Raw genomic sequence first — 27570 nt, 5'->3', positions numbered from 1 at the left:
GTTGAAAAATATTTCTATTTCAAGGATAAATACAATCAAACACCACCGGAAATGTGATATGATTAAAAAGGATGTTGTTGACGTCCATTTATTTAATAGTAGCTCATTCACGAAAAATGCTCATTGATAAAAATAAAACTTAACATTCATGAAATCCTCCATTCTTCATGGCTATATAAATTTATAAATATTATCTAAGTATGGTAATATCACACGCCAGGAATTTTTCTTGGAAGCTTGACATGGCTCAACTTCATTCTGTATTATAATATCATAACGCATCACGCCGAACAGAGTGGTAATTTATGTCAGAGAATCAGAAATTAAGTTTTTTCTCAGTGCAGCTGAGTATGGAGTCAACAATAAAAATTAAGAGATTCGTAACAAATAAACTCTGTTCAAACAAATATTTCTTGAAACTCATCAGATACAATATACGCTTTGAGACGTACAGTAATGTAAATGTGACTTGTCCCATTATTAACTCCACGTTTTACATCCGCTGTTCAACAGTAATATAATAAATACTAACTCAATTATAGTACACCCATTTCTTATATCTGTGGCCTGAACTTTTTTTCTGTAATATTCAAACCTTAGGGCTCAAACTGTGCAGTCTTTTTTAGTATTAAGAAAACAGCTTACCCGGCAATTTCAACCACACATATGTGAGATAATAGACCACAAAGCAATAAACCTCCTGCAATTACTGCGGGGAACAACAGTGTATATTTTAAGAGGTATAATAATTAAAACTCAAACCCAAGGCATCCTAAACAATACGAAATTACTCAAATGGTATTAATCAACATTAAGACTCTTGAAATATTTTGCATTATATTTTCAGCACCTCAGATTCCATTGACTAGGAATAATGTTTCTTACCTCACGCATCTGAGAATTTAGTAAATCAAATCCACAACTTGAGAAGACATCACTATATCGGGGTAGTATTTTTATCTATTTTTTTTTCAGCTTCATAAGCTGTGAGTAGCGAGCTCAATACATCAGGCATATTTTTGTAATTATTCATAATGAATTGTTCTGGTTCCGAGTATCTATCACGCCAAATTTTGTAATATTGTTGGCTAGATATTTGATTTAAATTAGTGATATTGAACTCTTCCTCAAGTATAATCTTCCACATCTGGAAAATTATATTTAAAACACTCAGTTACAAAAAATAATTGTCATAAATATTTGGTATTACGTAACATTTGTGACTGTGTAGTTGCACAAAACTAAGTGGAAACAAAATTTTTCCACCGTTGCATTTTTAAATATTACTGAGATGGAAAAAAAAATTAATGTTTTACCTCTTGGTCCGGAATTTCTGTAGCAGCTGGTTGATTACCATAAGTACCATCCCCTTTGTAAACGTTAAGGCGGTAAAGCATATAATATGTGTTATACATTTCATCCGGCACTCCCGCATTGAATGTTATCGATCTCGGCGAGCAGCAATTAGGCCCTATAGGATATAAGGAATGTGTCCAATAGCTACCAGATTTAGCTACGCCCCATAAAAGACTTTGTAGCGAATAGCCATGGAATATCCCACTCAAATCTTCATTTCTAGTGTCCAATGGATAAATACCCATTGACCCTAAATGTTTGCCTGCATATAAAAAAATTCGAATAATTAGTTTTACTGCGGACTGTAGAATAAAACATAAATTCTAAGTCTATCTATAAAATTGAAATGAGATATTAGGATGTTAAACTTTGCTGGTCTTATTGTGTGATTAAACATATTCTGTTCCTGATACTAACCAAGATCATAATCTTCTTTCTTCCAATATTTCCCACCGGTGGCACACTTTTCCGTGGTATTGAAGTTGGAGACAATTTTCAGAAATGAGCCCTTGCTAAGGACATATCCTGCCTGTGCTACATTGTACGCTTGTTGCCACAGAGTAATGGGATGACCCAAGTAGTAGCCTTTTTCAAAATCCATGGGAGCTACAAAGTATCTTAAATTTTCTGGTATAACCATTGTATCGTCTTTCACGAAAATCAACCATTCTATTTCGTCTTTAGCTTGAGTGTCTAAGGATCTTCTATAGTTTGAAACGTCCTGCCATATATATCTTATTGATTCACAGAGAAGTTGCCAAGAAGATGTAAATTTAACATCAAAATTTATTATAGGAATTCGTTTATCCTCCTTTGCAGCTGAGAAGTAATATATGCTGTTGCAATGTGGTGCCCAAGTATATTTGATGGATTCGGCAAGCTTGATCTTTTCCACGAATACTACACAGGTAATATGAATTTTCGATTTCAGCCAATCTGACTCTAAGATTGGACTATCTGTTGCTGCTGCGTGATATTTTTTGGCATACACCAATTCATCCATGTCAGCTTTTGAGATTTTTACATTTTGAAGATCCAGCCACTTTTGGTAGCTTGCTCTCTTTACCTCATTCTCCTTTTCCTCTATATTTCTATTTAATCTCGATGGTCTCACATTGCAAATGGGTTTCGTACTGATTAAATCATCGGCTAACATTAAGATTAGTGCAAGAATCCCACCGATTGTAAAGCCGATAAAGAATACAGCTTTAGTTTTCACCAGCAGAAAAACCATTTTGCCGGATACGTGTCTTTATCTGATTGACCTACTTGCAAAATCTACAGACGACATCCGGTCAGCGAGTTAATGATTGCCGAGAATGTATAATGTTCAAGGTTTCACCCTGAAAACAGAAGAAATAACTGAGTACTACAAAGCGTGAGTAAAAGAAATCCATCAGTTATTTAGACCACATATAAAAGTATAGATTAATACTAATATTTTCATATAGCTTCCAGTTATATTTCGAGTTTGAAATTCCCTGAATTATTATTTTTACGTAACTTACTTTTGTCTGGTATTTAACGAAGCATATTCAAATCACGGAAAAATGCGTCGATTATGAAGATATAGTACGTGCGCAAAAACACCTGTTGAAGAAAATGATCTTGACTAACCTTAAGATAACGACGATAAGAAGACGATAATAAATACAATTAAATTATTCTATTGAAATTGAAAATATAATAAAAATCGTTGAATACCTTCAAATGATACCATTGTCTCCGATTAAGCTAACATTTATCGCCATAAAATTGCTTCACCATTGAAATTCGAAGATCTACGTCTACACAGATCAATCTCAATGGAGGTCCTTAACCCCCACTACCGATGAAGTCGCGTTAGTCATCAGTAGATTCAAATCTATATTTCAAACCTATTCTTCAGGGTGCTCGAAATTCTTACTGCGCGCACTTTTATTATTGAAAAATATTTCCACGGTGCAATAGAGTTTATTTAATTAAATGACAATCACCCAAATCACCTATATTGCGTAATTTTTTAACTTCTCGAGGCGAAGAGAATATTTCTGACAATGAATTTCTGCATTCTTTTTTTTTTTTATGAACACGCTTTATCAAATCGCAGCTAAATATCAACAAAATATCTCACAGACTATCATTGTCTCGTATTACTTCCGTAGTATTTGATTTAGATAAGTTGGTGTGTAATTAAATGACAACTACACATCTAAATAAATATTTACATTTCAGACGTTGATTTTTATTCATATTATTTGTAAACTTGCACTACATCATGCGATATTACATAATTGAAAAATAGTATATCGACAAGCATTGCCACAGTACGCGGGCCTATGTGTGCATTATATCAATAATAATAAAATTTTTTAAACATATTCAATATGTATCAGTTACAACAGTCAATGTGATGATATAGAATTAGGAGAAAAACATGATTATACAGTAGTTAAAATTTCTCTACGTTTTATTTTTATACGTTAGGTACTTAAAGTTGATCATGTGCTCCATTCAAATTTTTTGCATTTGCATTACTTCATTGATATTATTATTCCCATATATTTATAACACAAGATAAATTTATATTGATAAATAGAAAATTTGATAATAAATTACTGGAATCTTTTTTTCCATGTATTAACATTACGCATTTGCATATCTATCTAAAATATAATCGATATATTGAATGGAAAAAAAAATATATTTTTTACATGCCTAAAAACTTTGATACGCTTAAAAACTAACTTTTCCACGAATTTTGAAAAACCCTAGAGCATTTCTATTATGCAACAGGGCTCCTAGTCCTAAATAATTTTCTAGTACAATTGAATTAGAAACAACATCACAATGTTCTCCTATTAGACTGACTAGTGACGCATGCAATCCCTCCACATCAAACTTCATTTTTTCTAGATCTGTACCTGTAAAAAGAAATGTATGATTATGTTATATAACTATGAAAAAATTCATGAAAACAATCGATAATATCATGCTTATTTACCCTTATGCCAGAATAACGGATGGCTGGCGAATGTAAGCCATGGAATATTTTTAACGAATGGGTTCCATTTCTTTTCTAAAGGTAAAGGCTTTCCTTTATTCCACATAAGTTGTAACCCAACCATATTTCGTCCTCTGTGGAAAAATATTCAGCTTGGAGCATTTTCAATTTTCGTCTGTAGGGCAGTATTATGCCAATGCAAATAGTACGAAATAAAATAAATTGAATATCAACTAATATTTAATGGGTGCAAGTCTCTACCTAGATACACGATGTTTTAATTTGGAATAACATTTTGGAAAGCTATGATAATAACAACATACGCAAACTACTAGATACGATTTAAACCGAATCATTGGTAAATTCAAATGAAACATGCAACATTATATTTAATACATTATCATTGAGATTGTATTTGTCATATTATGTAATAAATTATTTACAAAACTAGTCTGAAAGCTAGGATTGTGCATTTCAGTAAATCAAAAAATGGATTGAAGCTGCTTAGCGGTTGACAATATTCTGCAACTACACAGATTATAGAGAAAAATATAAAAAATATCGAGATAGGTGAATTATGGAAGGTAAAAGCCATTCTCAAGAGAGCGCTCTAGCTACGGACAGATTTATATAACATCCAACCCATGGATGTACCTAGACTCGAATTCCCCAAAACTGGACCGTGCAGCGAAGGATGACCACTGTTGGCGAACAGCGTTATGAAAGATAGACGATACACCTTCTGCTAACCCATTTAATCGCCTAGAAATGATTAAAAGGAATGCTAGATGCAACATGTAAACCAATCTGCACGAGATTATTAAAAAATGAGAACCACGAATAATATACGACGAAAGAATGTTTCCCAAGCATGTGAATATTGTAAAACGCAATTTGACATTCTCAGTAATATAGAAGACTTAAATAGAATTACATTACATTTTCTTCTTACTATCTATAAATGTTGCTTGCAAATGATTTAGTTATCAAATTCTATATGACTATAATGAGTATAATATAGAAGCCCTTACGGTACAAGTGATGTTGGTGGGTAAACAAGTTCTCCGTTCACAACGGTATCGATCTCTGACAAAGGTACTCTACTAAATTCCAATGTCTTAAGTGATATGAAGTCATATTTAACTGAAAAAAGTGCATTCTGTGTCAATAAGACAAGCCTTTCTTTTTCTGTATCCCAGAGACTGATCCTAGATAAAAAAGAATAAATCACATTTCATTACTGTCAGTTAAATGTTTTAATAGTAACATTCAAAACTTAATTCCAATAGTCTTGAAAGTCGCTTCTAGTTCAACAATATATTCAAATTTTGAACAAAAATATAAAATTGCAATGTAAATACTACAAACTGTGTCAGAAGCCAGCAGCCAATGATTTCTCCATCTACATCTTTGGTCAGAGTATTTGTGCAATCTTTAATAGCTCTTTCCACAACATCATTTCTATCTGAGAAAAAAGTGTGGGCATCAAGACGCTTGAATGGAAGAGTGGTGACATTTTTTGGTGTTGGCACTGCTCCATGCACATTATTGGTACTTGTAATTTCTGGAGCTAAAAGTAACAGTGAAGAACAGGTGTAATTCTGCGGTGTAAAATTTGTTGAAAGTACTAAATCTGTCAATTTAATTGCCTAGAACTAGACCTGTCAATTTAATATATAAATCAACTTATTCAAGGGTTAGAATTTACATTCCTCTTCAATGTTAACATTTATTTTTCATTGCATATTATAAGAGAATATACACAATTAAAGGATGCTCTGGCCGACAATCAGCTCATTGATTTATTTTGACATTGAGATTGTAATTTATACAGAAATTAAAGTAGATTCTTTGAACTCTCATAGAAATTGATTTCTTTCTTTCAAAGGATGCAATTCATTTGTGTAATGAAAGTGCAGTATAAAAATTAGCAAGCTCTGAATACAGTATATTTTCTTCAAGTAAGTATATGTATAGTTGTTAGTCTGTCCATCAAACAAAGTATTACTGACGTAAGTCTGATTAATCAGTCAATAATTTATTACCAGTATTACTGGAGGAAAACTCTCCTTGACTTTGGTGAGAAGCTTCATTTTCTTTTGCAATTTCTAAAGTCGCACGTCCAAAATCTACTGACGGGCCTTCATCTAGCGAGCTGTCATCCATTTCGAGGTTAGGTTCGTAAAAATTGAGAAAAATTAAGCTTACAAGGACAAGAGGCCAAACCTGATGATGTGTATATTATAAACCTTTCGAGAGAAATATATTAATTATTATTATACACTGCAACTTGTAATAATCGTCTTCCAAATGATCCCAACTTAGTTTACGATAATCCCGTACATCAACTGAAAATACGGAAAACACCCTCTTGTGATCTAACATGGTATCGCCAGATGTCAGGTTTACGATTGACCACGAAAATTATAATCTCTAATGAAAATTTACTTGACTTGAATGAGAATTAACTACTGAAAACAGTGCAACTGCAATCAGGTACGAAATTTTCGATTTCACAATATTGATAAGCTCGTTGAAGAGTAATGTAGAACTATAAAAAACGTAATATTTCACGACCGAAAATAATACATATCTATAATCCGATTGAAATATTTCACAAGCGTCGGTAGTATTGAAACCACGGTTGAAACAAGTAGAGTTCAACTTACGGGACTTTAAGTAAACTGTATCATAGTGCAGAATTCAGTGCAATTGATAGGCTAACATTATAAATAAGATGAAATAAAAAAATATGGATTTTTACTTGCAGCCATGATCTTGACAAAGTACGACCTAGTTTTCGTCAAGCTTTCAATTTACTCGTGGTGTTAATAATTAATAAATTCTACTTAGTGAAGTTTAACATACATTATTCAAATAAAAATTTATTACTTCACACAATACTATTCCAGTTTTAGATCAGTCTCTTATATATTATAATTTTAATAAATTAAGAAATAATTTACAATAGCAGAATAGAAAGAATTACTAAAAAACTCTAACTGTATAAAAAACTTATTGCCATATGAAATCACTTATAACTTCTCATGTCATCTAGCATATTGTCCGAGGAAGTTAAAGTCAAGCTTCGTTCCTCGTGCATTCCTTTGGCATAGTTTATCTGCTGAGAGACCTGAAAATCACAATGTTCATATTAATACCGATGATTGATCTGAAATTGTATTTGCATTATTGGAGCAACAATATAATTGTGCAATCTGCAGTTTTAGATGCAAGTTTAGACATGTATCACATGTAATGATTTATGTCCTAAGAAACTGAAGTAAAAAAACTACAACCCACCCATTTTGCAACTTCTTCACTGTCGCATCTAACTTTTGGTCTTCTCAGTAATTCAGGCCCATCCACATTAAGAAGTGCTCCAGATTCAGTGCGCGATGTCAACTCAATATAGTATAGTGTTGTCCCATTACTTTCGATTTTATGAGTCGGTTGACAATGAACCAAGTCTGCTAAACTCACTTCAGTAACGACACCTTTGGTACCACCAGATATAACTCTGATTCTTTCATTCGATACCAAAACCCGTAAGTCTTCACTGCCACTACGTAAACATTCGTAGGCTACAAATATTTCTGAATAATTATGATTATTTATACTGTAAAGAAACTCCTGCCCTTCTGCTTGATGACTATTGTATGGAGGGAGAAGGCCAGCGGGACCAGAAGCCACCCGTGGAGGTCTATCTCGCTTTGGTATTGCACGATGCGCACTAAAACATAATACAGATATATTACAGGATGTGTAAACATATTTATCTTTTCACAATACGCCTGGCTGATGAGTTATAAGTAATGAAAAATTTAAATACGTTCAATAGATACCTTCTACTAGTCTCTCGAACAGCACTAGCTGTTTCCGTTGCCAGATCCAACACTCCTACAACTGGTTTTGTAATTGTTCCAACAACACCCTTCCCAAAACCAGTGAAGAATCCCTAAAATACAAATTAGCATTATAAATGAATGACCTTTCAAAACCCAGGTGCGTCTTATTTGGGGTTTCAAATGCCAAGAATCGTAATAAATTGTTAGAAAACACCCTTTTACAGTCAGTAATGCACGGCATGGCTAAGGATGACTTATAGTTAAGAATAGTGTGTTTAAGAATAGCGATAATTTAGTGAAAATGATAGAAATACAGCATCAAGTCTTTTTTATCGAGAATACAACAATCAGTGTACTAATTGTATATTTTCAGCACTTCAACATGTATTAAAATAAAAAAAATTATATCTAGGTTTCATAGAATAGTAAATAACTGTAACTTTGATTATAGGTGATTCTTAGTTAGTACTACGCCGTTTTGAATTCTGCACACTGTGCCGAATCTTGTAATAGTGTTAAAATTTGTTTCCTAAAATGACCCCTTTGGAAATGGGGTGCACGTTGTACTTGGGGCATGTTATTTTCGTATAAATACGGTAACTAGTCAGAAAAACTTTATTATTCATTAACAAACTTACAGGGAAACCTTCAGTAGAAGCGCCGTCATATGTTTGTTTGAAAATGCTGGTCATACCCCCCAGCAAACCAAATCCAAGACCTTTTAAGCCGGCTACTATATGGTCGCTACTCCCAGTAGTATTAGCCCGAATTCTTTGTCTGGCTTCTTCATGTCTCTCATCAAGTATAACTCGACCTAACCCATCAGACAAAGATTCCGTAACTTTGGCTGCTGAGTTTGATATACCATGGGTGACATTTTTGACTAATGTTTTCACGCTGCCCTCGTATATAAGTCCTGATACTCCTTCAGAGACATCATTTACAAAACCCAATGGGTTCCCCAGAAAGTCCACTGATCCTAAGATAACAGCAGCTTGCCATTTTAACTCCTGGAACAAAACTAGAAATTACTTGATGTCGATGAATTTGAATTACATTTCGACTCAGTTATTATTTTTGTAGTACTTGAAACTGTTCCTCTTCCACTTAAGCATGGTAAATAAATGCTTACATTGACTTCAGTTTATAATTGTATTATTACTATTAAAGCAACTTACATCTTTATAGTGTTTTAGTATAGAATGCATAAGAAATTGGCTACTCTCAAAGGGATGTTTCTTAATAAATGGTTCTAGTTCAATTGTGGCATCTTCAAATTTAATTAATGTCAATCCCAATTTCTTTTTAATAGCTTGAAGTTGTGCAGGTAGTTTAGTTGTCGTTAAAACACTTAATCTCACCTAGAAAAATAAGAAATAGACAGTACAGTTTCAGTTCAATTTAGCTCAATTTTATAAACATGTATACAATTAGGTTTTTATATAATGTTATTCTACATTTTTGCGATGAATTAACTGTCAATTTTTAATATATGTGTCACTTACTTGACTGGGCACCAGCTTCAACGTTCCAAAATAATATCTTGTGGCATGTGCAGCAGAAACTTCTGAAATAAATCTTTGTGCTTTGAAGTCATTTTCATCCATTGGTGCGTCTAATTCAGATTTGCTAGCCCCCACAAATGCGGCGAGCCTCAGCAGTAATCTCTCTTCTAAATGCATACAAAGCGGCTTGATGCTAACTATTAAATGTTTATAAATCTCAGCATTTTGATTTTTTGAAGGTAATTTTTCGGATGCTACATGAATCGCTGGTCGACTATCGATATCAGCGCGAGATGATCTTGTGATGTACAATACAGTTGAACATTGGGCTTCGAATAATTGATTGTCAACCTGAACATCTTCCACACTTAATTCCAATGCAGTACTCGCCGGCGTCTGCATAAGCTCCAATGCAATACCAGCCAATCTAGCAAATAATAATTCCTCCGCTGGTCTGCGTGATACTATGGACAGACCTAATCCAGCTGGTAATCTGACACTTAGCTGTAATTCCCAAGTATCTGCATTTGGAGCACTTTGACCAATATGTGTCGGTCGCTGAGTTACTGCAATATGCGACCAATCGCGTTCTTCGAGTAGCGCAAAAGTTTTTTTCTGTAAATAAAACGTTAAAATGAAGAAATTTTGTCACAAGTTTCAATGCTTAAAATATTTTACAGTTTTATTCAATTATTGGACTTTGTCAATCACCATTGGTACTATTGGGATTTCTAAAACTTGGAACCCATTCTGATAAATTGCTCACTCTTTCTTTGATGTCCAAAACTTGTAATACTCTCGTAGGTCCATCAGTTGAAACTCTAACTGATAAAAAGCCCGACCCAGGGCGCAATCTTTGCCTACCAACGCATTGTTCAATTGGGGGTGGGCTTACATGCATTTGCGGACCAAGAACAGCTTCACTCCCTACAAAAAAAATTTGTTTGCATACCATGTTAAGGCAACATTTGAACTGTAGATGAATTAGAATATATACAGTGTTGAGTTATCCTGGAGTGATAAAATTCTGGAGTTGACACCGCAGTTTACGAAATTAAACTCAAAATAGCAACATCGAGGTAATCAAGAAAATGTTTTTCAAAACACAGGTGGATCATTTATACACATCAATAATTTTTGTAACTATCTAAAAAATTGAACTTTCAAACAATAATTATTTCAATTGAATGATATATCTACAGAAAAAAAGATATTGGAAAAAAATGTCTGCAAATGCATAAATTATAAGGGATACTAACTAAAACAAATAGTGCCAACTCTATCTTCCTTACTCAGAGATACTCAAATGTAGAAATATAATTGACAGATTATCTAAGAAAATATAGCAAATGTTGTTTCATTTAATGTGAGGTTTTGAAATAGGAGCAAATCTATGTGCAAACATGTTTTAGACTTTAGAGAAAAAAATCAGCACCTGTGTGATATACTAAAACTATACGTACACATTTGCCAGCGGGCAACGCCGCGCCCTGCAACATTTTATTACTAAAGTGAGTAATGTGAGAAAAAAAGCAAGCTTGTAATTAAAATTTCACATGATTGAAAGAAATACTTGAGATTTCCATGTAATACACAAGGTTTTTACGTTGTTGTTCATTTTTTGAACTAATTCATGAATAAATCGATAGCATAAATCGTCCTAAATAATTCATTAGATTGAAAAATTTATTTCTCATGAAAAACACATCCCAATTATAATTCGGAAAAATTTTTCTAGTCGTACCTTCATGCAAACCCATAAACCCATCTTTAGATTGAACACACATGTTTTGATGAGCGCAACATAATCTTCCGTCATCTGTGAACTGCCAAGTTTGAGTGGATCTCCGACGTGGATCTGGCCTCCGCAATGCGAGAGCACAATACGAAAATGGTTGAGGTGCGGTCCCAGCTATGTCCAAAACTAGTACTGTGTCTGGTGCTCTAGCATGTTTATCTCTAGGTGGACTAGAGCCTGTTCAAAATTATGACAAGAAAATTTCATCTGAATAGAGCTCCAAAGAAGGAGACAGAAATTTATCGAAATATTGCGGTATGTTTACCTTCATGCTGCAGCTGGCCGTCGCTAGTCATTCTCCAAAGTTGGGATCTTGCTCCATATTGCTTTCGACGCAGAGCTACCCAACCTCCAGGGCCAGCTTCTAATACAAGGCTCTGCGTTTCTACGTCCAAAGGATCGACACCATTTTCTCTTGAACTTATATCACCATCAGCTTTGAAAGTCCCTGTCCAATTGCAAAATATTTTTTAAAGTTGCTCATGAAACCTACTGCTAAAATTCCAGACACAAGCTAATCAATTACCTGTGAAGGCAATGTAGATGAAATTTTCGTATGTCAATCCTCCAGTTTCTCCAAGAATATTTAGATCATATGATGCTGTAACACCTCCGGGGGCAGTTACTGTTAAACTAGCTGAATGGATTGGCTCGTCTAATGCATAAGGCACGGAACAGTGCGGCCTGACAGTCCACTGTTGGCTCTCTGCTACTCCTGTCTGTAAAGAAACATAAAAGCACATTGCATACTTACATTGTAACCCTGTCAAAAAATTCTCATTACCAAATAGAATATAAGTTCAAAGTCAATTGCAAAATTGAAGATTTTGAGGAATTTTACTTACTTGGTTAATGACCAGCGGTACTTCAGAAAAATTATCAACTCTGATTGGTGGCGGCATGGTGTCGGCATCCGTGAATACAACAAAATACGTACTCTCTTGCAGGACTACATCAACTCGTAAGAAATGCATTTTTCCTGCAGCATCCCTGATGTTGATTGTCAGCGAATGATTACCATCTAATCTAATCCCTCCAGACCACATACAGTCGGTTACATCAATCACTCGCACACACAAAAGTTGATCTTTATCCAATCTGGGCCAGTGGAACGGCATATGACAGTCTGGCATTGCTGTTATATACGTTGCTTGTGCGTCTGGGTGGCTCTGCGAATTTGAAAAATGATTAAATATATAAAGTTATGAGCAACAAATTTACAACTGTAGAAATGTACTATGAGAATTGAAAACTGTAACATAAATAATTAGCTTGGAAATATCTTCTTTGGCTGTATTCCAAAGTCCTCATTTTTTACTAACACTTTTGAGACTAACATGGTAAGGCATGACCCACCTCAAGAGGCAACTTACAACTGGCATTACAATAAAACAGAGAATAATGACTATCAGAGTTGATGACACTGCCGAGTGGATCCGATTGGAGCCAGCAGCAGTAAAGCTATTAAGCACGATTTTCTTACCACTGTAGTAGTGAAGCACTTTTGAGCCAATTCCAAGGTACAGGATGATCTATTGTGCAACTGGTATCTGGGTGATAGTGTAACAACGGTAGTAGCACTATATCTGCCTCGTGCAGCTCTAGTTGCCACACCAATTAAGTATACAATGTCTGGTCTTCCATCACGTAAGCTGACCCTCAGGCGGTGTACCTAAAAAGTTAAGGTAGTTCAGTGTTTGAAGATGTATACGTAGTTTTTAGTTTTAACTTCACTACCACCTATCATAGAATTGTTTATGTATCTAATATGTTTAGAAGTCAATATTGGACTGACTTGAACACCGAGTTGCAAGTGGAATTGTTGACACCATTGCGGAGATCCATATGGATGAACACCAGTTCCGACTCTGACAACTAATGTTCTGCTTGCTTCGTCATCACTAAATGAAAACAATAATGGAGCCACCATTCTAGCTCTTTCATGTTCCTCAAACTGACCAGCTGTTTCTACACCTACACCTTCTTGTCTAAAAACCAATGGTAATCCTGTTTTATTTATGATCCAATATGGCGCAGTGATATTAATTCGCAATGCCGAGCCTTTTTCCACGACAACAGCAGCATACAAAAATAGTATTCTGCCAGAAGAATCCGTCAGCCTCATTCGACCCGTAAAAGAGGTACTGTTTTGCGGCAGTAACAGCTGTAAAAAAAATTTATTTTCATATACCAAAATGAGCATGAGAATTAGTGGGATGCTGTCTTTTTTTCATATTAGTTCCTCTCTAATTAATATCTCACCGTTCCAACACCTGGATATCCTTCCAATTGAATGTTTATTTCCAATGGTCCATCGTTATTTGAAATATGTAGATCAGCATTGCTGCCGGGAGGAATTCTACTACTTTCGGATCCAGCAGTGTATGCTATCTCGTGTGGAAGTAAATTAGTTAAAGTGATAGGAGCCAGGAATAGAATGGTATGTGCTGGAATTGTTGGAGCTGTTTGACTTGCATCAGGGGGGTAGTTATCCCGTTTTATAGCAACACACATTCTGAAATGGATATACAATTATAGATATATATTACAAATTCCACCAGATAGTACAATTTTACAGTTAACTCCAAATCTTTTGATGTACCTGAATACATGATTTTGATTAGTTTTACAAGTGGTATGAATTTCAGTTACTTCTGATGGTTTCCTCACAATTGACCAATCAATTGGTTCTATGCAAAACTGAAACAACCGGTTTGGATATATTGGCCTCAGCCACATATGTGCTCCCGTATGCATCAGTGGTACTGATACCACTGTTTTCGCAGCCACTTGCAATATTTTTCCATTTATAGTTGGACCCACCAAAGGAACTATAAAAAAATATATATATAAAATTCCTATGCTTAAAATTCCAAAAGTAATCATCTACTGACTTCCATGGTGATTGACTGGTTTTTCCAGTTTAATTTCCACAGCATAGTCCAGTTTATTGATAACTTGTAGAGCAGATCTAACAGTCACAAGTTTGCGTGCTGATCCTTCCAATTCAACTGCAAAAACAACTCTAGCTTTTGGGGTCATAAATTGTAACTGGAAACAATGAAAAAAATATATTAGAATAAAAGAACCGTGCAGTTCTTTATGAAAACTCATTTCAATCAATAGAATAGTTATTTAGACTTGTTTTGATTCTAGTCATGTAATAAGATTTCATTGTGTTACCTGTGAACTACCAATAATATCTGCATTTGCATGACGAAAGTAAACTCCAACTCTATCAACAGTGACAGGTTCCACTGGTCTCCAACCGTCCACTAGAACAGATACTTGATGTCGTCTGACTATATGTGTAGAATGGTGCCTCAACTTTCCTCTACCTTCAAATGTGAAGGGAATTGTTTCTCCTGGAGAAACTTCGACCCAAGTCATGTCTAGTTCCAGCATATTATTTGCTTTTGAAGTACCAGTAAAATCGCTGACGGTATCTGCTGTTGCAATAATGGTTTTAAACCACAATTTAGACCCAGTTTCGTTTTTTAGTGCAAATGGAACAAAGGGTGATCGTCTGCGATATCCTGGAGGACTTCCAAATGACTTGCTCAATGCTGAATCTTTATTAGACAAGTAATAATCTTGCATCCAATTGTCTTTAACCAATTTTACAAGTTCTACCAAAGTTGACGTTATATTAACATTAACTGAATCCTCAGAATTAATTGAAACTTGGAATCTCTTCAAGGCTAATGAATTTGTGAGCGTTTGTTCCCATTGAAACGTAGCTCTCCATGGTTCTATAAATGGTTCCCAGCCACTCAAGACTCGGTTGTAGTAGTCCACACTGAAATTCGTTGATGCTACCCCAGGTCCTGGTAATGATTGTCTCAGAGATAGTTCTGACATTGTAATTTCTAACAGAGGTACATCAGCATCTCTACAATCATCTATAATACAAATTCTCAAACATGGAGTTTGTAGCTCCATATCTTGAACAAAAAGTACGTTACTTGCAGTGGCTTGAGTATTTGGGACAGCATTTTGTGTTAGCCATAGAGCAGCATCGTCAAGTTGACCATTACAGCGATCTAGAGCTGCTTCACAATCAGTTTCTGTAAATCCAAGAGCAGAAAGTTTCATAACATGGCTCTTCGCATTCGCTGGAGGTCCATTAGACCGTTGCTTAGCCCACAAAGTTTGTTTGGGAAGTGAATGGAGCATTCTAGTGAACATTGTAATGTCGTGGTAACTTAATCTCACACTCAAAGGTTGCAGTTGTATCTCCAAACACTTGTCTTGTGTCAAGTCAAAGCTCGCTCCAACTGGATCAATGATAGACAATGCTGTTTCATCTTCAAGCCCCAAAATGCAAGAAAATAATTCGCAACGCGATAAATTGCAAGACAGTGGTTTTTCCCCAAATTGGGGTGCTGATCTATACGCCAAGACTGTAGTTGACTTCAATATGACCGCATTGGTATCCCAGAGTGCAGTATTCTCAACAATGACTAACTCAGAATCTGTAATATTGAGTTTCAGTTCAAATGGTATGTTGTTTGCTATATTAGTCTCATCGTTGTCTTGTAGAACAACCGTTGAAACAATTCCAATTACTGGATCAGGTTCGGGTGCGTTCAAAACTATGAAGTCTTTAACTGCTTCCCACCAATCCAGTATTGCAGTAAGTCGCATACTATGTAATATGATTGTAGTAGCTACGTTATGTCTTCGTCTTCTATGATGTACTTCGGCTTGAACATGATTCTCAATGCTCCCTGAATTCCTTAAAGGCTGTAGAATACTCGTGAAAACATTTGATCGGTGGTTGACAGGTTCATCTTGGAATCGGGTATCAGTTACCAAAATTTCTTGAGAAACCAAATCTATGTCTTGTGAGCCATCACTCAACGAATCCAAAGTAAGCCTCGATTTTATAAAGTTAACACATGCCAGAGCAGCTAAACCATGGTTTGGATGCAATGCAACAGTAACATTAACCAATTCTAGGCTAATACATGACTTAGTCCATACTTTCTCAGACGTATCTTCAAGATTATTGAAATATTCGTCATTATTCAGATCTTCCATCAACAACCGCAAGTCATCCAAATTTTCACCAATGTTATAAGAAAGTAATCCACGAATCAACATATACTGGGCTGGATCTAGTGCACAATCCATTGTAGACAAAATTCCATGGACACTCCAGTCTGGAAAATCCCTGCTGATGTATGTGTCTAAATTTCTTTCTACTTCTAGCTTCAAGTGGCACTTTTCTGTTAGTAAGGATGGACCTAGTTTTTCCACTAAGAAACTACCTATGGTTAAAACGTCTATGCTGTGATTATGATTGTCAGACTTTATTCTTTTTGCCATATAAACATCCATGTTGACTAATTCCAGTAGCATTACATCTACAAGACAACTTTTCACTTTATCGGCAAATTTGAAAGAATTGTGAGCACTCAATTCTCCAAGGTTCAAAAGAATCAATTCCTCTGATCGTGAGCTAACAGGAAGCAATATAACTGGTGCACCAGCATGAAGTTCCAAGGACAAGCGCATATCTCTTTTGTTCACATCTAGTACAGTTCCTCCGTCGTTTCGAAGATTAACCATGACAGTTCTTAGTTGAGAAAAGTGTGCAAAAAAGGCCTGCAACTCTGCTAGGAATCTTTGTGTGTGGACATAATGTACTGCTGACATTTTTAACTTCAGTTGTGCGTCATAGGGTCTATCTTGAGCATCTGTGTAACTCGAATACTGAAAATTAAGCGCTTCCCTACCAGATGACAAAAATCTTTCACGATAAAGTCTGCCATGAGGAGTCAAGTCCAATAAAGACATGGATCCAAGTGATCCAGATGTTTTAGTTCTGTCGCTTGATTTTAGAATGTGCACACTTGCATTTGATATATTTGCTTTTGCAATTTCCCTTTCCAATTGTGTTAAAACTAGAGTCAGAGACTTTATTTCAACTTCTATTTCAGAGTATAAAGGAAACTCTTCAGTTCCGTCAACTTGATCAACGTCTGAAAACTCTTCATGTAAAGTTACATGGGGATCCGAAATAACTGGTGATCCAATTCCTAGGAAATCAAGTACAACCATCCAAGATTCAACACTAACCACCAGATCCAAGCAGTTAAAATCAACGCAGATAGATTTCCGTTGTATTTTGTTATCTGCAATCATTGGATCTACTTGTGTCATAGTTATGTTAATCAATACCAAATTTCCTTCAGTAACTATTGCTCCAGGTGAAGGTGGTGGAGTATTTGGTGTATCCAGCTGTGAAATAGGTTGTCTCCGCCAATGTGCAGGTACAGCTCCATAAAGAGTATCTGTTTCAAGTCTATCCGGTAAACTACCCCTGCCAAATTCGTGTTTCCACCTCTGCACAAACGGTAAATCAGGACACGACTTTGAGACACCAGCTGGTAGTTTTGCTCGAATAGGTGCTGAGGATTGCATCATGTATCTATGTCTAGATCCAACTGGACACAAAAGGTCTTCCATGAGTAAGGATTTGAGTGCTACTTCTATTATCGATTCACATTTCGTTAGCTTTTCGTACTTGACAACAAAGTCTTGCATTGACAAATCCACTAGAGGTTGTTCCAAGTGATCTTGCTTTAATTCTACACTCAGCACAGGCAGTTCAAACAAAACCTTTATTGAAAGGTCAAATCTCTCAGAATAGTTAGATACTTTGGCGCTTGTACTCTTTTGCTCTGTTGGAACTAGCTCTACGTTAGAAGTGTTTACCAATCTATGAACTGTGTCTAAAAGTTGATCATACTGTCCTCGAGATAATGATACTTTTAAAGGAGTTACCACAGTGCCACGGACTTGGATGACAGGATTATTTGAATGCTCAGATTCTAATGGAAAACTTGGAGTCATGACTACACTTGCATGTTCCTTCTCCAAAGCTATTCTCAATCCAGTATCATGTAAAATGGGTTTACCATATTCCTTGCAGCAATACATTTCTTCAGCTCTCATTGGAGAAGTTCCAGTGACCAAATTACCTTTCAATGAAGTATCCAAGGAGTATAAATTCATATCACGCACTTCCAAAGTTAATTTTTGCTTCGCAGTCAAATCAATTGGCGGATCATGTTGCAAAGCCATTGTGCCTAGATGGGCAACGAATACTTGGGTACTATGAGAAGATCGTGGTAGTACTAGAACTGGACTGTCTAAGACAGCATCGAGTTTTAAACACAGTGATCCACAATTATCTGTACCCTCTAGAGATAAGCTTGGTAAACGTTTTCGAGGCGGTGCTGCCCATTCATCTGCATGGACTAATCCAATAGCCATGTCTGTAGCAGCCGCTCCAATTTGTCGTGCAAAGTTACTAAAATATTGCTTGAATTCATCTGCACATGAACGTAGCTCAGAAATTAGATGAGGAGCATGCGTGTACCAGACACTTCCAATGCGGATGGTTACTTCAGCTAATGTTACAAAACTGTCCAACTGAGATAGTTGTTTATAGCTTCTATTCACGGAAAATCGAAAGGCTTCTGGTTGGCTAGATAAATTTGCAAAATGCTCCAATGGGTGGTGGGGTGGGTCGGCGATCGGATCTCTGCCAACACTCAAGATTCTTTGATGCATTTTTCCTGTCAGAGTCTGGTCCAGTACTTGTAAGCCTCCTAATGATCCCGAAACTTGAGCGTTACTATCTAGAGTTGCTTGTATTCTAGCATCCGACATAGTTGCTGTAGCTATCTTCTGACCAATCAGTTGACTGTCTTGCATAACAGCTCGTAGAAGTAATACGTTTAATCTGTGAAAATCGAACGTGATTTCTGTTCTTGTCAATGTTTTCATTTCGGAAGTTTGACTTGTTAAAGAACCAAGTCTTTCTACGCGTTTCGAAATTGATTTATGCGTAGGAAACACTCTTCTCACAAAGCCTATCAGCTCTACTATGGTCTCTTGATTGGCAATTATATCCAAGTTGTTGAATTGTATGTTAGCAACGCGTATATTTTCTGAGATATCATCTACTAGGACTAGCTCAATGGTAATTAAAGCCTCCGAATCTAGCTGATCTAGTCCAATAAAGGAGTTGGTTTTTGGAGGACTGGAGGTCTTGGAGTCCCTAACTAGTGTGGATAAAGCTCGAGTCAGAGCAACGGGAGACGTTAATCTTCTAGGTAAAGTGGGATCTGGTGATCCCGGCGACACTGGTGATGTTGGAGAAACCGGTTCAGAGTCTCGCAGGCTACCTGATACACTATCCATTCCTACATGCTTGTGACTAGCAACCAATAGTTCGAAATCCGGTCCAAATTCTTGAAGGGCATCAACAAGGAGCAGGCTATGAACCGACAGTGATGCACTCAGGTCAGCTGGCCTTTTACTCAATGCAATTCTAACTCCAGAGACTTGGAGTTCTGCAACGCTGCGCCCCCTTGATTGTAGTTCAAATGTCATTTGATCAATTATAAACTGAATCATCATTAACCGGGATAATGTTCTGTCAGGACTTTCCTCTTTTTTCGGACTTCCCGGTTCCAAGCTTTCTGTGTTACTCTTCTCATTTTCAGATATATTGGATAACTGTATCAATAAATTATACATCGAACGTATGGCTTCAACTTTTTGCTCATTCACATGTACAACCAGTCTGGGTAAATTGCCGGACACGGTGATGGAAGGGAACTGGGGATCTGTAGTTGTTACTACACGTCTCTCAATCTGAAGTGAAATATTGAATCGTTCCAAAACGTGTAAACTAGACATTCCCCTGGTGCGTGCGTGCTTCCAATGATCTCGTACTTTACCAACCAAAACTTGTAAGTCTGATAATTCTACAAAATATTGATCATAGAGCTTCTGATGTAATACTGCATCTGATAAACCCTGAAGATCTTGCAATGAGCCATTCTCTTTGCTTCCAGGTGGAGTAGAGCAAGGTGTTGCGAATTTCTCATCATCATCACTGTTTGATGACCCAGGTCTGATTACCACTTCATCTTTTTCTGCACCATTAGTCAAATGCAATCTTCCAAAATCAACAACAATGACTGCAGCGTTTGAATCTGTAAATCTCTCGACTAACAAAATTTGTGGTGCTGAGATATCAAACTGTAAATCCCACGAGGTTCGATGAACTAGATCACCCTCTAAAATTTGTTCCCAATTCTTCATAAGTTGTTTACGTGTTCTGCGTTTCATAGCTTGTAATTTTTGGTTCGATGCATGTCTGTACGGTTTACAAGTGAAGTCAATTAACCAACGCATTGCGACTGGATTATATACAATATCGAGTGATTTGGAATTGACATGCAGAGAATGATCTGTATTTGTATGAAATGGTTTTTTCTCGTAAATTAGTTCGAAAAGGGGCTGTGTTGGCTGCATTGGTAACTTATCTGCAGAGCCTCGTAATCTATTTGTGGCAACAGATGCAGTCTGTGGCTGTACCAACACTGGAAAAGTAGAACTTTCCGTCAAATAGTCATGCAAAAACAAAGCTCCTAAGCTTATAGAAAATTTGTGTGACCCATATCTCGGTCGGGACTCATAATTAAGATTAACTTTTTCGAATTGCAATTCCATAACAGTTTGAGTATCCTCTGTGTTACATTTACATGTACAGAGCCGTACCGCACCCTTTGATAATGTAAAATTGAATTGCCCAAAAATAGTATCTCTTCGTATCAAAGTATCATCGTCCATAGTATCAGCTAGTGCATCTAAAAGTTCTCCTTCAAATGTGGATGAACTTTGAATATTATTGTTGGATGTTTTCGAATACCAGCCCCACCACTGGGGAAACCACTGCACAAGCATGCCCCGACCTTGTGGTGACGCAGGTGTATTAGCCTGTGATATTTTCGGTGGTCTCACTCTTGCCATTGCCAACTCCCTCAAAATCCTTAACTCATCAAAGCTGCGTTCCATTTCAATAGTATCTTTAAATTGCTTAGTTTCTGGAGTAAGGATTGTTGTAGGAGTGTCTGAAAAGTAAAACCACATTCTTTATTTTATGTAATATGAAGCAAAAATCCACCAAGTGATAACTATGTTAAATAAATAAGCATTAAATTTAGAAAACTAAATAAATTTGAATTTGAAATTTTGCCAATTTTGCTATAATTTATACACAACACATTTACCTTACATTTGTGTGATAACAGGCATTTTTTGGCTAGCATCTTCTGTAGGAGTCAAAGTGTATCGAAACAATACCGTGTTTGATATTTGCTATATCCTGGTATCTATTTACATGATGTCTAGTGTCAATGACAAATCAAATTCCCTGACAATTCCCGGTTTTTCAAGACACATGCAAATTACCTGACAATCCCGGGTTTTCCAGATTTCCATAACAGCTAGACACCGTGATTTAGCATGCCGCATGCTCATCAAAGTATGCTCAAAGTTTCATTGAAATGATATCTACAAAGACTTACCTAATAGCTTTGCGCACACCTCAACATATAGGACATTCTGTTTGCCTCTTTCAATGATATCTCCCCACGACATCTTCACTTTGAGAGCTTCTCTGCCTATGTGACAGCGGGCAGCATATCTCCACCATTCTTTGGGAGCATCACTAATCGAGACATTGGGCCTGCAACGTCTTTGTTGCTTTTGACGATCAATATATTCTAATTTCTTAATACACATAACAATTTGTTCATACTGCCACTGTAAATAATTACATTAGTTGTTAATAGTAAGCTAAACACATTTGTAAAGTTTTAATACTCACATCAATAACAGACAGAGGAACCTGATCCAACAGCAAATCAACGATCAATCTTGGTTTATTTATGGATCGTAAAGGTCTTTCTGATCTGTCTCGCTTGATATGCGCCCGTGCACTTACAGGAGACAAAATATGTTTATGCTTTCCTTTTTTGGACTCACTCATTGCAATCTGAAAATAATGCAAATGAACTTGGAGACAAATACTCACTTTGGGACACAAAACTTCAATTCAAAACTTCAAAAAAAAAAAACAATTTAAAAATAGATGAACGAACAGACGCATTTAGATTAATTTAACAATATAAATCTCTTTTTTCCCTGCATAAACTACTAAAAATCATTAATTATACAAGAATACTATACACGAAGTATTTATCAGAATGATTTTTAGGTGAACAAACCCAAACAGTGTTCAAAAAAAAATTTGCTTCATAAGGAAATCACCAAGATTTATTTGTAATTATGTATGTGTGAAGTGTTTGCGTGTCTAGGTCTTAATGATTTGTTCCAAGGATGTTGATCCGCATCCAGGTACTCACAGCTAAGTCACCAAGATTTAAGTTACCAAGGAGTTCTTCTTTTTTCACATGATCCCAGTAGACAGATAGACCCCCAAGTTCCATTAATTTAAATGAAGCATCCCCGAGATTCCAAGATGTCGAGCCTGGTATCCAGCTAGCATCACAGCTCTGCGTTGTTAATGCCCCTATTGTGACGCCAAATGCAATTCCTGTCCCTGTAACGCATACCAAATTTATGAAGACAATTGAGGTCATTCATGTCTTGGGCACTACTCACCATCATGCGAGGACAGCGTAACATCATCTTCGTACCTAAAGTGTACGTCCTTTATATTTAGTTGCAGGTTTTCGATTATATTTGTGACTAGTGATGTACCATAGTTTAGCCAAGAACTATAACTGGTAGCATAATATCCAGGTTCTCGTTCTGTATCTGCCCGCCACCTTGCCTCCAGCATATCTAATCGACCGAGTTTGTATTCTTGGGCGGCATGTTCTTCTGCCTCGTTGTCGTACTATGAAATTAATAGAATGATTAATGCTCTAATAGTCCTTTTAATATCAGAAAAAATGTTATATGCATGTGTGAACTAACCTCGTCGAGGCATATTGGCCCTGCGACTAGGTATAATTGTTCTATAACTATCACCCATGGTGCAGTACGGATTTGTGTTACTGGTACATGCAGGCGAACTTTACCAACGAATCCTGCTTTGACCTCAACTGGGAATCCGATATGTCGTAGAGCTTCTCGTTTTAAAGGCAAATTTTCTAACTCCACCTCACCTGTGGAAAGATAACCAAGCATAAATTGTTGACGACAATGTTTTTTCTAGTGAATAATCGTGTTAGAGTATACACAGATGACCCAAAATCTTAGGAATTTACTCTTAAAGATTGATTCATTGATTTCAATATATCCAAACAGAATTAATTGTTAGAGTATCGTAACCTTACCTGACAGTAGAGCGATGCTTAATTGATCGGTGTTTAAATTTTCCACATACTTTCCCAAGTAATTGTTCAGTATCCAAGCAACAAGGCCTTCCAACATGATGACAAGTGAGTTTTAAATTTAGATATTACAGTACACAACATAAGTTATCATGTGTATGGAATATTTCCTTAGGATTATGAGTGTAGAAATTTATCGGAGTAGACATAGAGTGACATTTCTGTATAACCACAACTCTCGTTGATTCTAATTGTCAACAATCACGCATTTAACTAATATTTGTAACATATTAATAAATGTTAGTTATTTTTTACGATTTATTGAAACTTTTGTCCGTTTAAATCACCTAAGATTCATTATGCATCTAACTTTCAATTTGAGTACCGCTGATCTCAGTTCTCTGGTTGGGGCATAAACAACGAACCAGTAACAGATGGAAGACTTGTCACGTCGTTATGGACACTCTGGACACTTCACTCATCAGGTGTCTGGCCTTTCTCGCAATGGCGGTTTGCGCGGTATTTTCAAAAATAAAATTCTTCAGTCAACGACAGAGATCAGTGCTGTACACTAAACAACTGAAAGTTGACTGAAGAATATAATGAGTATAGTTCATGACATATAAATTAGGGCAATCGTGCCTATTAACAGTGTTCAGTCACTGCTACTGGTCTATATGTCCATAAAGTTATAACCCTATGTTACTTGTCTTTAGCAGTCAACAGATAGCGGCTAAAGATGAGTGAGTCCGACACACGTGTAACTAATCACGTGGCTTTCTCTCGTCTCGCGGTGTTGCGGTTTCATGTCCTTGAGAGTCTTGAGACTTGGTTTCGTGCAATTTCGTGGTATTTCGCTTAGTCCTTTTATCAACGCTTTTACGGAGGGCATGTAAAGGTCGTGATGTTCCAACCATCCAAAATGTTTACAATAATATGATATAGCAATGTTACATAAAACATACTTGCTACGCAAGAGTATAGGTTATTGGGGATTGTGAAAACGCCTCATGAATTCGAAGGTTAATAGAAAGACATAATTGGTTCGCGACCATGTTTATCTGGAGATTTTTATCTCTCGTCTCCGCTATCGTTCCGCTTGATTAATATGATCTCATTTTAAACAGAAGTGCACCGTCAATACGGCTACGATTGTAGGCAGATACAAGTCGGTCTCGCACAGTTACGTTCCGACGGCCGAAGAGATTGGGTCGTGGTTGAAGATTACTCCTGTATCAAAAGAAAGTTTAACAAAAAATATAACTATCAAACTTCATAATGGCTTTGGAAGATTACAGAGAAATCGTAGCCACAAGTGCTTTTCTTACAACCTTGGCACAAATGTTTGCCGGCGTGTAAGTCTTCTTGTTGTAATTAAATTAATCAATTGTTGCAAATACTTCATTAGTAGGGGTTTTGCAAAAGAATTTTGCGGATTTTTAAACCGTTTATCCTTCAAACTGTATACCTCGCAACTGACCCAGCATTACGTTTCAATATACAAAATGATATTTCATTTAAGAAAATGATATTCATTGAAAATATCTCAATCATGATCACCTCTCCTGATTAGAATAAATGTAAAAGAAAGGAAGGTATCTTGGCAAAAATTGAAAACATTTACATATTAAAACTATTTAGGCTTCAAAGACATTCTCACAAATTGCTGAAATTTCTTTTCTCTTTATAGGTTTGTGTGTAAAGATATATACAAAAAAGGATCGGCCAAAGGCTTTCCAGCGATGCCATTCATTGGTGGATTTGGAATGTAAGAACACTTAATTCAACAATTGTTATATAAGTTTGCACATCCATGCCATAAAAATGATCTTTTTTAAAAGCTAGTGTCTTGTAAATTCTTCTAGCTTATAGTATTACAAAATCTTGCAAAATCTACATAAAACATGATGATATTGTTAATATTTTTACTATATCTACCTTTGTAACTAATTGAATATTTTATTATCAATAGGGGTATCATGACACTCAAGTATGGCTACATTTTAGGCGACACACCAACGATAAGTGTTAATATATGTGGTATTCTATTGAACGTTGGATACTTCCTCTTCTACTATGCCTATTCCCCTGATAAGGTATATCAGTATATAATAGTATGACATATTTACACACACACACACATACATATCCATACTTGCTTTACACTGTTCACGATGACTATAAGAAGGCTTCATATCTCATATGGTAGTCTACCTTCTGTTCATGTAATCTTATTGTTTCATAACATTGAAATTGTATTACATCGTTCGTTGATAAGAATAACTATTTGCAACCATGTGAAATATCAAAAATGCTCCATATTTTACCAAAACATACACATAGATGTATAACAGCAAATAATGACAGTCCTTGCTTTATTTAACTGCAATGGTTTATTTAAAAATTTTAATATTTTTATAGACTGGTACACTTGCTTTAGCAGGTAAGGTAATTGCTCTACTAGTAGCAATTTTAGCCTATGCGGAAATGGAACACCCGGACAAAATAGCCTACCGATTTGGAATTATCCTGACTGTGGTGTTATTCCTTCTCCTTTCGGCTCCACTCTTCAATATCGTAAGTATAATTGTCCACACTTATATTTTTTTTATTAAAATATTTTTGCAAATGGTCAAAGATATGCCAAAAATAGCATACAAAATTATTCAATATTTAGCTTCAATGCAAATTCATCGCTTGAGTATTAGTCATTTTCAAAAATTCCTGTATGAATGAAGAAATAGGTCCAATTAAAGTTGGCTGGAATAGCTCAGAGTTCTGCTTTAATAAATATCACAAATTTCAACAGTATTCTAACTTATCACATAATAATTTTTCTACTTACAGGGTACGATCATAAAGACCAAAAGCACAGAAGGGTTGCCATTCCCACTAATTTTCATGGGTGTTCTGGTGACCTCTCAGTGGCTCTTATACGGCTTGATTATCGACAACGGCTTTCTAATAGTAAGTTAAAATGCAAAATGTCGACCAAGAAAGTTCGCTTTAAGTATGCAAAGTAATAACAGCTTACTATATTCATAATTGCATAGGTAAAAAAATTGATCATTTTCTGATTGATGAGTGAACAACGGCTACATTCATTGATTTTGTTGAATATTATAACTATTTAATATGTTCAATAATTTCATTGAGAATATCTGCTTGTGATTAGTTTCAGAATGCAGTTGCTTTTACTCTATTGTCGGCACAACTGTCCTTATTTGTGATATACCCGTCAAAATCGACAAAGGAATCGGAATCTGTGCCAGAAAAGAAGAAAAACTAACGTCTTCCTACATTCCAAGGAAAAATCTTATTAAAATGTTGTTGATATTCCATAACAAGTATTGAAATGCACGTCATTGTTCCAATTGTATATAAGATATACATTTATATATATATATACACACAAGATATTTAATAATAGGCGTTAAAGACTCGTTATTGTTTTATTTGTAAATATGTAGGGTATACCGGTATGTTTTTGATGAGGCAAATGTATTTTATGCATACAAAATTAATTTTCAACCAGCTAATATTATGTTTGATAATATCTGCAACTGACAATAATAAGAAATATTTTGTTGACGAAGCTGGTTGAGATCTCTTATTTCACTCTGCCGCATTCTACTAGACTTTATCCTTCTCCCGTAAAAGTGCCAACTATCGGTTATTTCCTACGAAACGCAGTTAACTGTATGACGAACAGTAGCCGTCCTCTAAATACTCTATTATAGAGTCAATCAATGGGTCAAATCGTAATAGAGCGGTATAGAACGTAAGAATTTTTATTTACTTGTGATTCAAAACGTTTAACTCGCGCGTTGCGAATTACGAGCACTTGACGTCAGTTGTAATTACCTTAATTTCTTGTGATGAGTACCAATTCAATCAATCGCGTCACCAA

General features: G+C 35.9%; 4 protein-coding genes across 7 annotated transcripts; 1 reads left to right on the top strand and 3 right to left on the bottom strand.

The window, feature by feature from the left end:
• Positions 1-259: 259 nt before the first annotated feature.
• Positions 260-3196, bottom strand: LOC124405614 (C1GALT1-specific chaperone 1-like). 2 transcript variants are annotated; one of them, XM_046880646.1, is made up of 5 exons: positions 3061-3195; positions 2865-2946; positions 1774-2699; positions 1317-1618; positions 260-1147 (listed from the first exon to the last, which is right to left on the bottom strand). In XM_046880646.1, the coding sequence occupies exons 3-5, from the start codon at positions 2588-2590 to the stop codon at positions 938-940; spliced, it is 1329 nt and encodes a 442-aa protein (XP_046736602.1). In that variant the 5' UTR covers positions 2591-2699; positions 2865-2946; positions 3061-3195; the 3' UTR covers positions 260-937. The 2 variants fall into 2 exon arrangements, with proteins under 2 accessions (XP_046736602.1, XP_046736601.1); XM_046880645.1 differs by lacking the exon at positions 2865-2946 and having other exon boundaries at positions 2974-3196.
• A 784-nt stretch (positions 3197-3980) lies between these two features.
• On the bottom strand, positions 3981-6766 carry LOC124405663 (tumor protein p63-regulated gene 1-like protein). 2 transcript variants are annotated; one of them, XM_046880749.1, is made up of 6 exons: positions 6385-6766; positions 5708-5909; positions 5371-5547; positions 4994-5101; positions 4340-4473; positions 3981-4259 (listed from the first exon to the last, which is right to left on the bottom strand). In XM_046880749.1, exons 1-6 carry the CDS (start codon positions 6503-6505, stop codon positions 4072-4074), a joined length of 930 nt encoding a protein of 309 aa, XP_046736705.1. In that variant the 5' UTR covers positions 6506-6766; the 3' UTR covers positions 3981-4071. The 2 variants fall into 2 exon arrangements, with proteins under 2 accessions (XP_046736705.1, XP_046736707.1); XM_046880751.1 differs by lacking the exon at positions 4994-5101 and having other exon boundaries at positions 6385-6747.
• A 442-nt stretch (positions 6767-7208) lies between these two features.
• On the bottom strand, positions 7209-23961 carry LOC124405971 (vacuolar protein sorting-associated protein 13D). Of its 2 annotated transcripts, XM_046881242.1 has the most exons (24): positions 23664-23961; positions 23302-23492; positions 22984-23221; positions 22725-22921; positions 22187-22354; positions 21883-22122; positions 14674-21426; positions 14385-14541; positions 14093-14321; positions 13753-14005; positions 13286-13654; positions 12974-13162; positions 12336-12659; positions 12017-12209; positions 11756-11938; positions 11437-11667; positions 11156-11182; positions 10459-10619; positions 9693-10307; positions 9366-9548; positions 8826-9197; positions 8185-8297; positions 7643-8072; positions 7209-7472 (listed from the first exon to the last, which is right to left on the bottom strand). In XM_046881242.1, the coding sequence occupies exons 1-24, from the start codon at positions 23758-23760 to the stop codon at positions 7371-7373; spliced, it is 12015 nt and encodes a 4004-aa protein (XP_046737198.1). In that variant the 5' UTR covers positions 23761-23961; the 3' UTR covers positions 7209-7370. The 2 variants fall into 2 exon arrangements, with proteins under 2 accessions (XP_046737198.1, XP_046737199.1); XM_046881243.1 differs by lacking the exon at positions 11156-11182 and having other exon boundaries at positions 23664-23960.
• Positions 23962-24614: 653 nt separating this feature from the next.
• LOC124405972 (sugar transporter SWEET1) lies at positions 24615-27252 on the top strand. The gene is made up of 6 exons (XM_046881246.1): positions 24615-25015; positions 25351-25428; positions 25633-25756; positions 26082-26237; positions 26508-26627; positions 26836-27252. The coding sequence occupies exons 1-6, from the start codon at positions 24939-24941 to the stop codon at positions 26947-26949; spliced, it is 669 nt and encodes a 222-aa protein (XP_046737202.1). The 5' UTR covers positions 24615-24938; the 3' UTR covers positions 26950-27252.
• The last annotated feature ends 318 nt before the right edge of the window (positions 27253-27570 follow it).

This window comes from Diprion similis, chromosome 4 (assembly GCF_021155765.1).
Source record: "Diprion similis isolate iyDipSimi1 chromosome 4, iyDipSimi1.1, whole genome shotgun sequence".
NCBI lineage: Eukaryota > Metazoa > Arthropoda > Insecta > Hymenoptera > Diprionidae > Diprion > Diprion similis.
Note: the sequence above shows the minus strand (reverse complement) of the source record. Positions and strands in the feature narration are given on the sequence as shown.

Bases quoted from the DNA above. Each gene is read 5' to 3' on its own strand.
- LOC124405614 (XM_046880645.1), bottom strand. From the start codon at position 2,590: ATGGTTTTTCTGCTGGTGAAAACTAAAGCTGTATTCTTTATCGGCTTT. The intron at 1,619-1,773 runs GTTAGTATCAGG...TTTTATATGCAG, and splicing joins GAAAGAAGATTATGATCTTG to GCAAACATTTAGGGTCAATG. The intron at 1,148-1,316 runs GTAAAACATTAA...ATAATTTTCCAG, and splicing joins CAGAAATTCCGGACCAAGAG to ATGTGGAAGATTATACTTGA.
- LOC124405971 (XM_046881242.1), bottom strand. From the start codon at position 23,760: ATGTTGGAAGGCCTTGTTGCTTGGATACTGAACAATTACTTGGGAAAG. The intron at 14,322-14,384 runs GTCAGTAGATGA...ATTTTTTTATAG, and splicing joins ACCAGTCAATCACCATGGAA to TTCCTTTGGTGGGTCCAACT. The intron at 11,183-11,436 runs GTACGACTAGAA...AAAATGTTGCAG, and splicing joins GTTTATGGGTTTGCATGAAG to GGCGCGGCGTTGCCCGCTGG.
- LOC124405663 (XM_046880749.1), bottom strand. From the start codon at position 6,505: ATGGATGACAGCTCGCTAGATGAAGGCCCGTCAGTAGATTTTGGACGT. The intron at 5,102-5,370 runs GTAAGGGCTTCT...AATCATTTCTAG, and splicing joins CCACCAACATCACTTGTACC to GCGATTAAATGGGTTAGCAG. The intron at 4,474-4,993 runs GTACATCCATGG...ATTTTTCCACAG, and splicing joins TTTGGGGAATTCGAGTCTAG to AGGACGAAATATGGTTGGGT.
- LOC124405972 (XM_046881246.1), top strand. From the start codon at position 24,939: ATGGCTTTGGAAGATTACAGAGAAATCGTAGCCACAAGTGCTTTTCTT. The intron at 25,429-25,632 runs GTAAGAACACTT...TATTATCAATAG, and splicing joins TTCATTGGTGGATTTGGAAT to GGGTATCATGACACTCAAGT. The intron at 25,757-26,081 runs GTATATCAGTAT...ATATTTTTATAG, and splicing joins ATGCCTATTCCCCTGATAAG to ACTGGTACACTTGCTTTAGC.